Here is a 16,337-nt window from a genome sequence, read left to right as displayed (position 1 = left end):
ATAAATTGGAGCATTTTGAATTATAAATATTCTTCCTAAAATTTCCTTCTTTAAGCCAAGAAACCACCTTCCCCATTCAAGCTATATAGGCAAATAGAAACATTAATAAGCGGGACTTAGCACCTACATTTTCAAGCCATCCTGACACCTGCAACCTTAATCCGATATAGTGAGGCTTAGTTAAAGCAAGATAGTACAAGCTCTGCAGGTGGCTGCAAGAGGAACCTGGGCCATGGGTTTTCTTAAAGGCAGAATTCTAAAGGCCTTGCATAAACCTTTTATCCTATCTACAAAGAGATGCCTATTGCTTCATGCACACCTAAGTGCTTCAATAGAAAGCGAAAAGCCTGGATGCAGCAAACAGTCAGCATGATGACCAGAAATAATGGAAAGTCCAATACTTGTACAAAACAATTGCCATAGAATAACTGGTTATCTTTGGGTGTATGATCCCTTGGTCACTAATATCTATGCAAGTGTGTTATTCATTAGCAACAAGAGGAAAATCAGAAACATGGTACTGTGTCCAGTTCACTGTACTGATTAAAGCTTCCATATTAATAATTGTACAAGGTAAACAAAATTGCACCAAAACTATAGGTTCAAAAGGTCTCAAAATCGCTTAATAAAATTCAAATCCTAATGAAAAACAAAGGAAAGAAAGCCCATATTTTGATAAAATGATGCACCTTGAAATTTTGATGCAATAAAAACTTGCTTCATCAGTGCAAAAATGGCACCAGTGAAGAAAACAGAAGCATTTCAATCCTTTAGAAGTACAGTATATAGAAGGGCCAGCCAATGTCAGATGACCAAGACTGGAAATCTGGAACACTCCTCCAAAAGGCTGTGGATGCTGGGTTGACTGAAATTTTGAAGACTGAGGTCAAGTTTTTATGAGGTAAGGAGGGTATTAAGAGATATGGATCAAAAGGTAGGTAAAGTAAAGTTAGGGCACAGATTAGATCCCAAAGGTACAACAGATTTGAGAGGCTGAATGGCCTAATCCTGCTTGCCTGTTCCAGTGTGACTTATTTAGGTTGAGATTTAGTTTTAGCCAGAATGTCAACATTACGTGTAATGTCATCTGTGCATCTTATAAGAACCCAACACGCTGTTCACGCTTGTTAACAATTATACAGGAGGATGTATTAACAGGCTCTCCCTAAATAGAAGTAAGTACTCCCAGTTCCGTTGCCAAGTAATCAGAGCAAAGTACAGGTATCTCTGCATTGATCAAAGGACAGCCAATAATGTGACAAACGTCTTTACTTGGTCCAAAACATGCTGAATTCCTGGGATAAGTGACTCCCCTTGACATTAAGATAGCATGAGACAAAGCATGGCACTAAAAAGCCTAGTAAAACTAAAGTCAATGGGGATTAGAGGGAAAAAAAACACTAAAGTGGTTGAAGTTATACCTAACAAAGGATAATGATTGTGTTGTTGGAGGCTAATCATCTCCAGCCCAGGATGTTGCTTTAGGAATTCCTCAGGGCAGGGCCTTGGGCGCAACTACCTTATATCAATAGCAACCCTTCATGAGGCCAGAGGTGGGGCTGTTTACTGATGACTGCATGCTGTTCTACTTGGAATTCTTCAAAAAAAAAGCAGTCCATGTTCACATGAGAAAGACCAGGACAAGATCCAAGTTTGGCTCATATGCAGCAACTAACTTTCACTCCATATAAATGCTGGTCAATGACCATCTCCAACAAGAGAATCTAATCACTTCCTCTAGACATTCAATTCCATTTTCATTGCCAAATTCCTCACCATTTACACTGAAGGTCACCATTGACCAGAATTTTGTGTCAGCCAGGTAAATGCTGTTGTTACTAGACCTGCTCAGAGGCTGTGTATTCTCAACTCTCTGAAACCTCTCCACCATCTATAAAGACTCAGGGGTGTGAGGAGCCATAAAAATTGGAGAGACTCAGGGGTGTGAGGAGCCATAAAAATTGGAGAGACTCAGGAACTCAGGGGTGTGAGGAGCCATAAAAATTGGAGACACTCAGGGGTGTAAGGAGCCATAGAAATTGGAGAGACTCAGGGGGTGTGAGGAGCCATAGAAATTGGAGAGACTCAGGGGGTGTGAGGAGCCATAGAAATTGGAGAGATTCAGGGGTGTGAGGAGCCATAAAAATTGGAGAGACTCAGGGGTGTGAGGAGCCATAAAAATTGGAGACACTCAGGGGTGTGAGGAGCCATAAAAATTGGAGACACTCAGGGGTGTGAGGAGCCATAGAAATTGGAGAGACTCAGGGGTGTGAGGAGCTAGCCTCTCCAGTCTGTGGATTCAGAGCCCAGTTCAGAAACAATGATTGATGTGTGACATCACAGGGAAGCAGGTAGGTGATTGGCAGAGTATTTCCTATATATCCTATCTAAACTCGGGTATTTCAATTGGGGCAAGTAGAACATTTATTGAAATAATAAGAATAGAAGCACAAACAAGACTAAACAAAAATTTAATTAGTAAATAAATAATCAGTTAATTAAAATGCAATGAAGATGGTGTGTTGCAGCTGCGGTATGTGGAATCTCAATGACACCAGTGGGATCCATAGTGTCTGCACCAACTGTCCATGGCTCACGGAGCTTCGGCTCATTGAGCTATTGAGCTGGAGTCTGAGCTACAGACACCCCCTCCTTGATGCATTTTGGTAAGTTACCTGCACACTTTATTCCAGGAGGCAGCCACTCCCTTAGGATAGGGCTGTCTGATGTGGTCTGTGGTCAGGGACAGGATTCTACAGGGATCAGTGTTGGGTCCCTTGCTGTTTGTGGTATATATAAACGATTTAGACTTGAATGTAGGAGGGTTGATCAGTAAGTTCACGGATGACATGAAAATTGGTGGGGTGGTAAATAGTGGGGAGGATAGCCTTAAATTACAGGAGGATATAGACGGGCTGGTCAGATGGGCTGATCAGTGGCAAATAGAATTTAATCCGGATAAGTGTGAGGTGATGCACTTGGGCAGGACAAACAAGGCACGGGAATACACGATGAATGGTAGAATCCTGGGAAGTACCGAGGATCAGAGGGACCTTGGTCCACCGGTTCCTTAAGGTAGCGGGACAGGTAGATAAGGTGGTTAAGAAGGCATATGGGATACTTGCCTTTATTAGCTGAGGCACAGAATATAAGAGCAGGGAGGTTATGCTGGAACTGTATAAAACGCTGGTTAGGCCACAGCTAGACTATTGCGTGCAGTTCTGGAATCCGCATTATAAGGATGTGATTGCACTAGAGAAAGTGCAGAGGAGATTTATCAGGATGTTGCCAGAGCTGGAGAGTTTTAGTTATGAGGAGAGATTGGATAGACTGGGGTTATTTTCCTTGGAGCAGAGGAGGTTGAGGGGGGACATGACTGAGGTGTATAAAGTTATGAGGGGCATAGATAGGGTGGATAGGAAGGAATTCTTCCCCTTGGTGGAGGGATCAATAAGCAGGGGGCATAGATTTAAGGTAAGGGCAGGAGGTTTAGAGGGATGAGAGGAAGAATTTTTTCACCCAGAAGGTGGTGGGAATCTGGAACACTCTGCCTGAAATGGTGGTAGAGGCAGATACCCTCAAAACATTTTAGTAGTATTTGGATGTGCACTTGCGATGCCATGGCATACAAGGCTATGGGCCTAGTGACGGAAAATGGGACTAGAATAGTTAGGTACTTGTTTGACTGGCGCAGACTCGATGGGTCGAAGGGCCTTTTTCTGTGCCTTAGACCTCTATGACTCTATGAGGAGGGTGTGACTGCTAGTGTGACAGGTAAGGTGACTGAGAAGATAGAAATGGTGCAACCTCAGCCCTTGCAACTGTCCAATGGATTTGAGGTTGTTACAGCTTGTATGGATGAGTGGGTTGGATGAGCGAACTGTCTATAGCACTGTGGTACAGGATGCCATTCAAGCAGGGGGAGTAAGTAGGAATGTAGTGGTACTGGGAAAAGTATAGTCAGGAGGATAGACAGTTCTCTGCAGTTGAGTGCAAGTCCATACTGCTGTGTTGCCTGCCTGGTGCCAGGGTTCAGGACATCTGCTCGGGGCTTGCAGTGGAAGGGGGGAGGATTTAGTTGCCGTGGTCCATGTGAATACCAACAACATAGATAGGACTAGGAAAGAGGCTCTGCATAGGGAATATGAGCAGCTAGGGGCTAAATTAAAAAGTAGAACCATAAAACCAAATTCTCTGGATTACCTGCGTCACATGCAAATTGTTGTAGGGTCAATAAGATTAGGGAGTTCATTGCATGGCTCAAAGATTGGTGTGGGAAGAATACGTTTTGATTCATGGGGCACTGGCACCAGTACTGGGCAAAAGTGAGCTGTACTGTTGCAACAGTTTTCACCTGACCATTCGGGGACCAATGTTGGTGAGTTGTATAACTAGGGCAGTAGAGAGGACTTTAAGAGTGTTTTGGGCGGGGTGGGGGGGAAATCAGGTGAGGAAAAATGTGGTAAATTAAAGGAAAAAGGTAAAGGCAAGAGAGCAAAGTAGCAACAATAGTAATCACAATCAGAGCATGGCAGGAAGGGACAGAGCGTACAAACTTAAGAGTGTGACAGCAGATAAGGCCAGAGTTTGCTAAAATAGTAAAAAGACAGAGCTAAAGGCTTTTTATGCAAATACGCATAGCATCCGTAACAAAATGGATGAATTGTCAGCCCAAATAGAAATAAATTATGACCTGATAGCTATTACAGAGACGTAGTTGCAAGGTCACCAATACTGGGACCTGAATATTCAAGGGTACTTGACATTTCAAAAGGACAGGAAACTAGAAAAAGGTAGTACAATAGTGAGAGATGATCTTAGCTCTAAATAACAAGACGTAGAATCAGTTTGGGTAGAAATAAGAAATAGTAAAGTGAAGAAGTCAATTGTGATATTGGTTTAAAGGCCTAACAGTAATGACACTGTAGGACAGGGTATATAGGAAGAAATAATGGGGGTTTCTATGAAAGGCACTGCAATTATCATGGGCAATTTTAATCTCCACATAGATTGGCTGAATCAGATCGGCAAATGTAGCCTGCAAGACGAGGTCATTGTGCGTCTTTAGTTCAGTTTCTTAGAACAGCACTTACTAGAACCAACCAGAGAGCAGGCTATTCCAGGTACTGCGAAATAAGACGGAATTAATTAATGACCTCATAGTAAAAGAGCCTCTAGGTAGCAGTGATCATAACATGTTTGAATTTCGCATTCAGTTTGAAGAAGAGAAGAGTGGGTCCAAGACTAGTGTTTTACATAAAAGCAATTAAGGGAATATGAAGACGGAGCTCACTAAGATGAGCTGGTTAAGGGTAGGTCAGTAGAAATGCAGTGGCAGACATTTAAGGAGACATTTGAGAACAATCAGCAAATATACATTCCAGTGAGAAAGAAAGGCTCCAAGAGACAAATGCACCATCTGTGGCTAACTAAGGAAGTTAAAGGTAGTATTAAATTGAAAGAAATTGCATACAATTCTGCAAAGATTAACGGTAGTTCAAAAGATTGGACAGTATTTAAAAACCAGCAAAGAAAGGCAAAAAAATTAAGGCGAGAGAAATAGTTTTGACAAGTATTTAAAAAGGAAAAGAGTAAATAAAGTGAGCATGGGCCCTATAGAGAAAAAGTCTGGGGAATGAATAATGGGAAATAAGAAAATAGCAGAAACGTGAACAGATATTTGGTGTCTATCCTCACTATAGAAGACGCAAATAGCATCCCAGAAGTACTTGTAAATCGAGATGAAAGGGAGGGAACTTAAAACAATTAAAATCACCAGGAAAAGTGTACTGAGAAAACTATTAGAGCTAAGGCTGACAAGTCGCCAGGGTCTGATGGACTTCATCCTGGGGTCCTAAAAGAAGTGGCTACGTAGATAATAGATGCATTGGTTTTAATTTTCCAAAATTCCCCCAATCCTGGAAGGGTCCCATCAGATTGGAAAATAGCAAACATAACTCCTCTATTCAAGAAAGGAAGGAGACAGAAAGCAGGTATTTCCAGGTCGGTTAGCCTATCATCTGTCATAGGGAAAATGCTAGAATCGACTATTGAGTCTATAGCAGGGCACTTAGAAAATTTTAATGCAATTAGGTGGAGTCAATATGGTTTTAAGAAGGGGAAATCATGTTTGACTAATTTATTAAAGTTCCTTGAGGAAGTAACAAGCAACGTGGATAAAGCGGAACCTGTACTTCGACTTCCAAAAGGCATTTGATAAGGTGTTACATGAAAGGTTACTACACAAAATAAGGGCTCGTGTGTAGGGGGTAACATAATAGCATGGATACTAATGCTAGCTGACAGGAAGCAGAGAGTAGGGATAAATGGGTCATTTTTGAGTTGGCAAGCTATAACCAATGAAGTGCCAGAAGGATCAGTGCTGGGGTCTCGAGTATTACAATCTATATCAATGATGAAGGGACAGAATATATGGTTGCTAAATTTGCAGATGACACAAAGATTGATAGGAAAGTAAACTGTGAGGAGAACAAAGAGTTTAAAAAGGGATTTAGATAGGTTAAGCGAGTGGATAAAAATTGGCAGATGGAGTATAATGTGGGAAAATGTAAACTAGTTCTCTTTGGCAGGAAAAATAGAAAAGCACTATATTATTTAAACGGATAGAGATTGCAAAACTCAACAATGCAGAGGGCTCTGGGTGTCCTGGTTCACGAATCACAAAACGTTAGTATGAAGGTACAGCAAGTGATCAGGAAGGCAACTGGAATGTTGTTGTTTATTGCAAGGGGAATGGAATATAAAAGTAGGGAAGTTTTGCTACAATTGCATAGGGCATTGTTGAGACCACATCTGGAGTACTATGTACAGTTTTGGTCCCCTTACTTGAGAAAGGATATAATAGCATTAGAAGCAGTTCATAGAAGGTTCATTCAACTGATCCTTGGGATGAGGGGGTTATCTTATGAGGGGCAGGGCCTATATCCATTGGAGTTTAGAAGAATGAGAGGTGATCTTACTGAAACATAAGATCCCAAGGGGAACTGACAGGGCATTGAGAGAATGTTGCCCCCTTGTAGGAGACACTAGTACTAGGGGGCACAGTTTTAAAAATAAGGGGTCTCCCATTTAAAATGGAGATGAGGACAAAGTTTTTCTGAGGGCCGTTGGTCTGTGGAATTCTCTTCTTTCAACAGCAGTGGAGTCAGGGTAATGGAATATTTTTACAACTGAGTTAAACAGATTCTTGATTGACAAGTGAGTAAAAAGGTATGGGGGTAGGCAGGAAAGCAGAGTTGAGGCCACAATCCGATCAGTCATGATCTTATCAAATGTTGGAGCAAGCTCGAGGGGCTGAATGGCCTACTCCTGCTCCTAATTCACATGTTTGTAAGTTCGTATCCTGACTTGGCCATATATTGCCACTCCTTCATTGCTGCTGGGTCAAATTCCTGGAGCTCCCTATCTAACAACACGGACTAGAACGGTTCAGAGTGGGAGCTATAAATGCTGGACTTGCGAGTGGCGTCCATCGAGAATAAATGTTTAAAAATGTATAAAAAGCCAGAGCTTAAATACAGAACTTTCAACTTCCAAAATAATCAGACAGCTTGCAGAACTGAAAAGTTTTTTTTTCCCCACTTATATTCATTTTGAAAAATTGTTCCTACACACCAGCTGGAAAATTTTAAAATCACTCGCAACATTCCAGCTCTATTTGGTTTAACCCAAGACAAAACAAATAACTATAGTCACCAGAAACACAACCAGATTTTCTTCACAGGCTGATTGAGGAGGTTATGCTATAATGCAAGTGACAACAGGGGATGCACATGCCAATTAGAAGCCAATGTTAGAATAGCAAAAGGCCCCACTCACTTGTAATATCATAGACAACAACTGCAACAGTAGAGTCACGAATGTAGCTAGGAATCAAGCTCCTGAACCGCTCCTGACCTGCTGTGTCCCATAACTGCAACCGCACCTAGTCATCAGGCAAACAACAGCAAGAAAAGGGAGGAATAAGAACATCAAGGGCTGTTCCCTTTTAATCATCAAAACTTTATATACCTACTTGTGATATCGTAAACTACTACAGCTGCAGCTGAATCACGGATGTAACTGGGAATAAGGCTACGGAAACGCTCTTGGCCTGCAGTATCCCAGAGCTGAAGCCGTATCTGTAGGATGGGAAAAAAAGTCAAAGAGAACAAAACTAATGGCAAGCACTAAAACACACAAAGCAAAGGAAGAGAGAAAGAAAAAAGCTAATGCAGAGACTAAAAACAAATGGTTTTAATAGTCTCCGGCCATTGCAAAATCAGTGTTAACCTCATGTCTCAAGATGGTATGGTGTCAATGGCTGCAAAACGTTTAGAATCACCTCCATTCCATAGTTCTGTCGTTTGCAAATAATACCATCTATATCAATTTAAGATGCCTTTTATATTGGTGTCAATGGGTTGGATGCACCACGGAGTGCTGAAATATAGGTCAAACACAGCTTGGGTGTTCCTGGATGTTGGACTTAACAAATACTGCCAGCTGTGTGAAACTCACTTTGGGAGCTGATGGTGCAGACATTCCACTGACAGTTATATAAAAGCAATTTAATAAAAAGTATAAAAATGATAAAACAAACCTGTCTTCCCAAGAGTGTTCAAATATCCCCATCCAGAATAATCTGGGTTTAGAGTAGTTCCAGCACAGTTTTTTAGACTGTTCGAACAGGAGTCATTGCTACTAAGCACAGTGACATACTGTGACAGTGCATATGTTAATAATCAGGCATTTCAAAATTCCGTGAATGTTAAGTTGCCATAATAGAATGCGGTATCACTTTGTGATGCAATTTCTCTTCCCAAAGTACAGAAATACCAACCCAATAGTATGGCAGGTCAACTGATCAGCATTATTAAAATCCACGTGTCACCGTAGGAAAGCACGGATTTGTCCAGATTCATCAATATGGTAGTATATGTGAATGCTTTTACTGTACATAAATATAGCAACATCTGCAGAATAAAGGCTGCAGAGCAAAAAGGATCTGAGCAGTTTCCAATTGTGCTAAGTTATATGCACTCAAATCTAACTGCAAAATATATTTTGGCAGCGGACTGTGAAAATTTCTTGGATATAGTGCTGATCAGTATAACTCAATACCCATTGACCTATTTTGATACTGTTATCACCAAAAGTACAGTACTGTCATTTAGCATTTGAAATGTTGAAAAATTAGCGGTTTAATTTTGGAAATTTTGCTTTTACACCGGGGCACTGAAGTATACAGTTTCAGAAAAAGTTACTCCAAGGTCAAGATCTTGTACCATTTTATTTAAAGAAAAAATTCTTAACTTCTTTTCATTTCCCACTTTAAGAAAAGCAGTAACATTTGAACTTTATTTCTACTCAATCTAACCTATCCTATCTTTCTTTCCTCACCCCAATTCCCAAAAAAATGACAACCTATTTTTTTGGGGCCACTGCCCCAGTGCAGAATCTGAAAATAATCACCCCATTTAAACATTTCCAGCTTTATACTTCATGTAAAAGTTTCAAAAACTAAAGAGCTAATTTTCCAAAATCTAAGCCCCAGATGACAGTACTGTACTTTGGCATAACAATATCAAAATAGGTCAATGGATATTACTTCATAGCTATTTCCTTGCTCTTGTTTTCAAAATTCCCACAAATAATTATGGTCATCTGGTGGGAAGTGACTGAAGAAAAATCACCTGGTGATATTCAACATCTTTTATGATGCTACATTTTGTCCAATCCATTGCCTAGAGGTAGTTTTCATTCTTTGGAGACTATAAGGAACTTAATTTTGGTTTTGCTTACTACCATTCACAAGGTCAGACAGAACAAAAAAGGGGCGGGATGAAAGTTGGTCAATCTCCACCTAGGAATTCAGCCCAAGGATAATAAAGATAGCAGCTGGAGTAGACATTCCCCAAGCTTTTCCTCAATCACTGATCTACCAAGTACAATTATTGACCTAAACTTGAAGCACAGTAGCTCCAAAATGACAAGCAGTACTTGCAGAAAGCATGCAAGTTTTCCAGGGAACTGTCTTGGAGACAAAGGAGAATAAGCATTTACTTGTCATGATGGGCCCAGTCCCAGTAAGGAACGATGTAAGAAGCATTCTGTTTAGCAATAGGATGACACAAGAAAGAGGAATTACTTGGCTTGTAAATATGGTTGGCTTTCAAAAGCTAGAAGTCAGTAAAAGTAAAATTAAATATTCCTTTCAAAGGTAAAGTTCAGCATCACCATTTCCTGAACAAGCAATGAATAAAATGTCAGCTGTGGTCTAAGGGCTCCACTGAAATGGCAAGCAAGATACAGTGAGTCGGCTGCCAAAGTTCAAACGTTCACCTGCATTGCATATTAAAACTTAAGCATCAGAGGCTCAGTATCTGGTTCAAGACCTTGCTTAGCACAGATCAGGCAATCGTAGCTAGGGTGGAACAATAATGCTACAATTGAACTAAGTACTCCTAAGTTAGCAAGGAAACTGGTCAAAGTGGGTGCCTCTGCTTCAGCCCAGTTACTCCTGGAAGTATCCATAGTAGCAAGAAAATAATCCAGCTCAGCTGTGATAGTTCCTACAGTTGAATAGCCAATATTGACTATTAAGGCTCACACAATAGTCACTTGGATAAGGTATGGCAAATCCCAGTCCCAGCTGTGTGGGCGTAGAATAATTAGTCATTAAATCATCTGGATCAAAAGAGGAATGCTGCATTCTCCTCTTTCTGGAGAGTGTTTACTCAATGTCTCTCTGGGGAAATAACTGTCCTGTAAGAAGAACCCACTTATTTCAGCCAAGTGGGCAGCACAAAGTCATTAATGTTAGTTACCGGAGCCAAGGCAGATGTTCCTGAACTGAAAGGGGTGCCTAAATGACTGTACACAAAGGTTTCCATATACCAAAGATTCGCTATTGCTGAACAGAGCATTGAAAAACATTTCATAAAAGATAGTTATAGTCATGTTCCAGGCCATTACTGGCTCCTTAAACTAGGGAGTTCTGTTGTTGAGGTGGCTTGCTGGTCAAAGCCAGCTCCCCTTATTATAGATAGTGTTTATTAGTGTCAAACTCAAGAAAAAGGGGGAAATCAACAACTACGCTGAATGCAACAGTAAGACTCTCCAGACATCAATTGAAGCCAAATTGATTTAGATGCTGGTGATTTTCTGCTGCCAACATGGAAGCAGCTGTGAAGGCAATATATGAGCAGATTTTCCACACCACTAAGCAGATAATTTGCATTTATATAGGGCCTTTTATTGTTTACAAACACATCCGAAGTGTTTTGCAGAGGCAGTCAAAAACTATATCCTAAGACAAAGGGAGTGATATTAATTTGTTCAAAAGTTCAGTCAAAAAGGTGGGTTTCCAATAGGTCTAAGAGGGAAATTGAGAGAGAGTTGAGGAGAGAATCCCAGAACCAGGAAGCTAGGCAGCTGAAGACAAACCAGCAATGGTGGAGCTGGGAAGGAGGATCAGTGTTCAGCAGCGATTGTAGGGCTGAAAGTGGTTATGGATGGGGAGGGCTAAGATCATGAAAGGATTCCGTGATCGTATCCCTCACAATATGATCACTGTCAATTGCAGGATGCAGGCATGTGCGTGTGTAGTGGGTTTTGGCAAAAGTAATGGCTTTAATCTTCCCAAGGCTTATTTAAGGAAACTGCAGCTCATTTAAGGCTAGATGTTGGAGAACAATCTAGCAGAGAAAGTGGAAAATTTATGGAGGCGGCAGAGATGCAGAATGGATCTATTCAGTCCTCATGTAGAAGGTGACACCATAAGCGTGGGTGATGTTACCAAAGAGCAGCATGTAGATAAAGAATGGGGGGAGAGCTTAAGGTAAAAGTGCAAGGGTATGAGGAGAGGCCATTACTGGAGATGCTCTGTTATGATCAGATAAATTAAGACCCAAACTGATCTGAACAATGGAAAGGGTTGAGCGAGGACGATTTGGCTGACCATGTCAAAGGCTGCACAGGAGGTCGAGGTGGGATAATGCAGCATGGCCACAGCCAGAGAATAGCATTTATGGCTTTGATTGGGAATGTGTCGCTGCTGTGGCAGGGGCAGAAATATGACTGGGGATCAAAACATGAAGTTGCAGGAAATATTGCAACAGAAATTGGAAATGGGTCTGTAGTTAGCCAAGAGAGACATCAAGAGAGCTGTGTTTTTGAGTTGGGGGTGATGACAGCAATTTTGAAAGGAAGGGGTATGGTACTTGGAGGAGATAATTTGAAATGTCAGCAAGTATGATCAGCAGTTTATTGGAAATTGCACCAAGACAGCAGGAGATAAATATCAATGATAAGATGAGCTTGGAGAGAACATGGAAAAGATAGCACAGGTAAGATGGAAGAGAAGCTAAATAGAGAGAGACATAGGTTCAGGGCTATAACAAGGACACACCTTGTTCGGAAGAAAATAACTGTCAAGATTATGATGATTAGTTCAAAGAAATCCATCAGGTTTGAGGAGGCTTGAAGTGAAACAGTAAGCCTAGGGCAGAGATAGCTTCTCCTAAGCCACAAGATTGTATGGAATCTTGCTAGACTGTGCTTCTTTTTCTGACTTAGTGCTTTGCTTCTTAAAAGAATGTAAGTTCACTTTGCATTTGGAAGGGAGCCTGGACATTGCCATAACAAAGATTATAATACTTAAGAGTTTGGAATGTCAGGTGGTACAAATACCGGAGAGAAAACACCACAGCATTTGTTGGTCTCAAATTCAACTGGAGGCCGAAGATAAAGATCACTAAACAAATCATCTGATATGGGCGAGAGCAAAATGCAATCAGCAATGCAAGATCAGGAACTGTTAAACATCTTAAAAATACTTTTACACAACTATATCCTAGAAATTTACAGAATACATAGAAATAATATATTTTGCTTTTGACATAGAAAAGTTTACTGTCTATGGTGATAGTGACGCAGTTTAGTAGAAAACATTCTATGGAAGGAGGAGAACCTGACCAAAATTAACAAAGATGTGAATTTAAGGTCCAGTGTCTAAGATGAAGGCTTTTGAATCCATAGCCTATATACCACCTGGGGGATAATAGCAAAACCAAACGGTACAAGGGAGCATCTAATTTTCATTTAATTTAAGCGATCACAGAGAAACAGGAATATGCACTCCTCTCTTGCCAACACATGCTGAAATACTTCATAGAAGTTTTAACTTGTACAAGGAGGCATGCTCATTTATTGCAGTATAAAAGCAGGCTCTTGGGAGGACTGGCATGGCAGGACTTCTGGCTTAAAAAGATCCACTCTGAATGCACCAAATGGAATTAAGAACATTCCCACACTTGAATGCCAGACACAACTGATAAGCTTGGTCCAAAGTGCACCAGCCTCTCCCAAGAGCGTCATTTAACCTTCATCAGAAATTGCTATGATAGTAGTTTCCAGCAGTTGTCAGTTACTACACTTCACAGGGGACAAAATGTTCCACATGCAATAGCTATTGAAAAGAAAAAGTGGACTCCAAAACAGTGTGTTATAACACAGCTGAAATTGTTAGCTCTTAAACAGGATTTGCTAAAAATAGGGCAACCACCTCCTCGCAATATCAGGACACTTCATACAAGACGAGAAAAAGTTTAACTCCTATAACCTCTGCTTTTTCCTCCAGCACAACTATCTCCATTGTCCTACTTAATTAGTACATGGATAGAATTTGGAAAATCTATATTGATCAGTGAATTGACTTTCCAGAAATAAATCAATTTTCAAAATTAGTCTTCAAATATGAACAAAAATAATATTTTTAAGTTACTTACTGTTCGATCTTCCAAATACATAGTTTTTGACAGAAAGTCTATTCCAATGGTTGCCTGCAGACAGTGGGAGAGAAATAAAAAATGGATTTAGTTCCATCAAAATACAAAAGCTATTACAAAATCACAAAGGGTTATAATATTTTTGATGATTTAACAGACACCCAATATGATCCTCTATGTGAATATAACCTTTCCTGATTCTTTTGACCTTTCCTCACCAACTTGTCAATGTAAATGACCAGCAGATGCTCCTATAAATCACATCACCAGAGGGTTGTGAATCTTTGGAATTCTCTACCCCAGAGAAAATTGGTGGGGTGGTAAATGGTGGGGAGGATAGCCTTAGATTACAGGAGGAGATAGACGGGCTAGTCAGATGGGCTGATCAGTGGCAAATGGAATTTAATCCGGATAAGTGTGAGATGATGCACTTGGGCAGGACAAACAAGGCACGGGAATACACGATGAATGGTAGGACCCTGGGAAGTACTGAGGATCAGAGTGTGCATGTGTGGTGTGCATGTCCACCGGTCCCTTAAGGTAGCAGGACAGGTAGATGACGTGGTTAAGAAGGCATATGGGATACTTGACTTTATTAGCCGAGGCATGGAATATAAGAGCAGGGAGGTTATGCTGGAACTGTATACAACGCTGGTTAGGCCACAGCTAGAGTATTGCGTGAAGTTCTGGAATCCGCATTATAGGAAGGATGTGATTGCAGAGAGAGAGTGCAAAGGAGATTTACCAGGATGTTGCCAGGGCTGGAGAGTTTTGATTATGAGGAGAGATTGGATAGACTGGGGTTATTTTCTTTGGAACAGAGGAGATTGAGGGGGGGACATGATTGAGGTGTATAAAATTATGAGGGGCATAGACAGGAAGGAGCTTTGCCCCTTGGTGAAGGGATCCATAACCAGGGGGCATAGAATTAAGGTAAGGGGCAGGAGGTTTAGAGGGGATGTGAGGAAGAATTTTTTCACCCAGAGGATGGTGGGTATCTGGAACTCACAGCCTGAAAAAGTGTAGAGGCAGAAACTCTCATAACATCTAAGAAGTGTTTGGATATGCACTTGCGATGCCATGGCATACAAGGCTATGGCTGGAAAATGTGATTAGAATAGTTAGGTACTTGCTTGACCAGCGCAGACCCAATGGGCCAAAAGGCTTTTTTCTGTGTAGACCTCTATGACCTGACAGACTGTCCATCAGGATTCATACTTAGGCACTTCTCAATTGTACTCAACACAAACAAGGACATCATGTCTCAAATCTTTATCTATAGGGCTTTTGTGATAACAACCTCTAGAACATGCCCACATTGTTGAATATTTATCACTAACTAAACTGTTTGATGGTGTGCATGGTGATAATGCTCCAAGATGGTTGGAATTTATGCTGAGTCTGCATATGTTAATTAAGTATTTACAAACATATATACAAACATACGATTAGGAAGAGTAGGCCACTTGAGCCTGCTCCGACATTCAAATCAGATCATGGCTGATCTGATTTTAACCACATATTCCTGCCAACCCCCAATAACCTTTCACCCCCTTGCTCATCAAGAATCTATCTATCTCTACCTTAAAAATATTCAAGGACACTGCCTCAATTACCTTTTGAGGAAGAGAATTCCAATGTCTCAACCCTCAAAGAAATTATACTCATCTGTCCTAAATGGGGAACCCCTTATTTTGAAACAGTGACCCCAAGTTCTAGATTCTCCTACAGGGAAATATCCTTTCCACATTCACCCTGTCAAGTCCTCTCAGGATCTTATATGTTTCAATCATGTTGCCTCTCACTCTTCTAAACTCCAACGGTTACAATCTAGCCTGTCCAGCCTTTCCTCATAAGATAACCTGCCCATTCCAGGTATTAATCTAGCAAACCTTCTCTGAACTGCTTCTAATGCATTTAGATTTTTCTTTAAATGAGACCAATACTGTTCACAGTACTCCAGATGTGGTCTCACCAATGCCTTGCACAATTGAAGCATAACCTCCCTACTCTTGGATTCAATTCTCCCCTTGCAATAAACGATCACATTCTATTAGCTTTTCTAGTTACTTGCTGCACCGGCATACTAACTTTTTGCGATTTATGCACTTGGACACCCGGGTCCCTCTGCATCTCGGAGCTCTGCAATCTTTCACCGTTTAAACAATATGCTTTTTTTTTTTTAAATTCGTCCTGCCAAAATGGACCACCTCACATTCTCCTACATTATACTCCATTTCACAGAAATTTGTCCGCTCACCTAATCTATCTATATCCTTTTGTAGCCTCCTTACGCCCTCTTCACAACTTAATTTCCTACCTACCTCAGCAAATTTAGCAACCATACCATCACAGCCCCTTCATTCAAATCATTTACATAAATTGTAAAGAGTTGAGGCCCTTGCACTGATCCCTCTGGCACACCACTCGTTACATCCTGCCAACCAGAAAATTAGCCATTTAAGCCTTCTGTTTCCTGTTAGCTAGCCAATCTTCTACTCATACAAATATATGTTACCCCCTACACCATGAGCTTTTATTTTCACA

The 16,337-nt window shown here is 40.9% G+C and overlaps 1 protein-coding gene across 2 annotated transcripts in view; it reads right to left on the bottom strand.

Moving 5' to 3' along the window:
- rab6a (RAB6A, member RAS oncogene family) overlaps nt 1-16,337 on the bottom strand; it is a 91,307-nt gene that overhangs the window by 21,002 nt on the left and 53,968 nt on the right. The window contains exons 3-4 of one of the 2 annotated variants that reach the window (XM_078545230.1): nt 13,791-13,844; nt 8,036-8,141 (exon numbers count right to left, since the gene is read on the bottom strand). In XM_078545230.1, the coding sequence (XP_078401356.1) occupies nt 8,036-8,141; nt 13,791-13,844 (160 nt within the window). Of the gene's footprint in view, nt 1-7,839; nt 7,946-8,035; nt 8,142-13,790; nt 13,845-16,337 lie in introns of both variants that reach the window. The other variant, XM_078545229.1, reaches the window with a different exon arrangement.

The sequence above is a fragment of the Cetorhinus maximus genome, chromosome 7 (assembly GCF_964194155.1).
Source record: "Cetorhinus maximus chromosome 7, sCetMax3.hap1.1, whole genome shotgun sequence".
Taxonomy (NCBI): Eukaryota; Metazoa; Chordata; class Chondrichthyes; order Lamniformes; family Cetorhinidae; genus Cetorhinus; species Cetorhinus maximus.
This window is presented reverse-complemented; position numbering and strand designations above follow the sequence as displayed.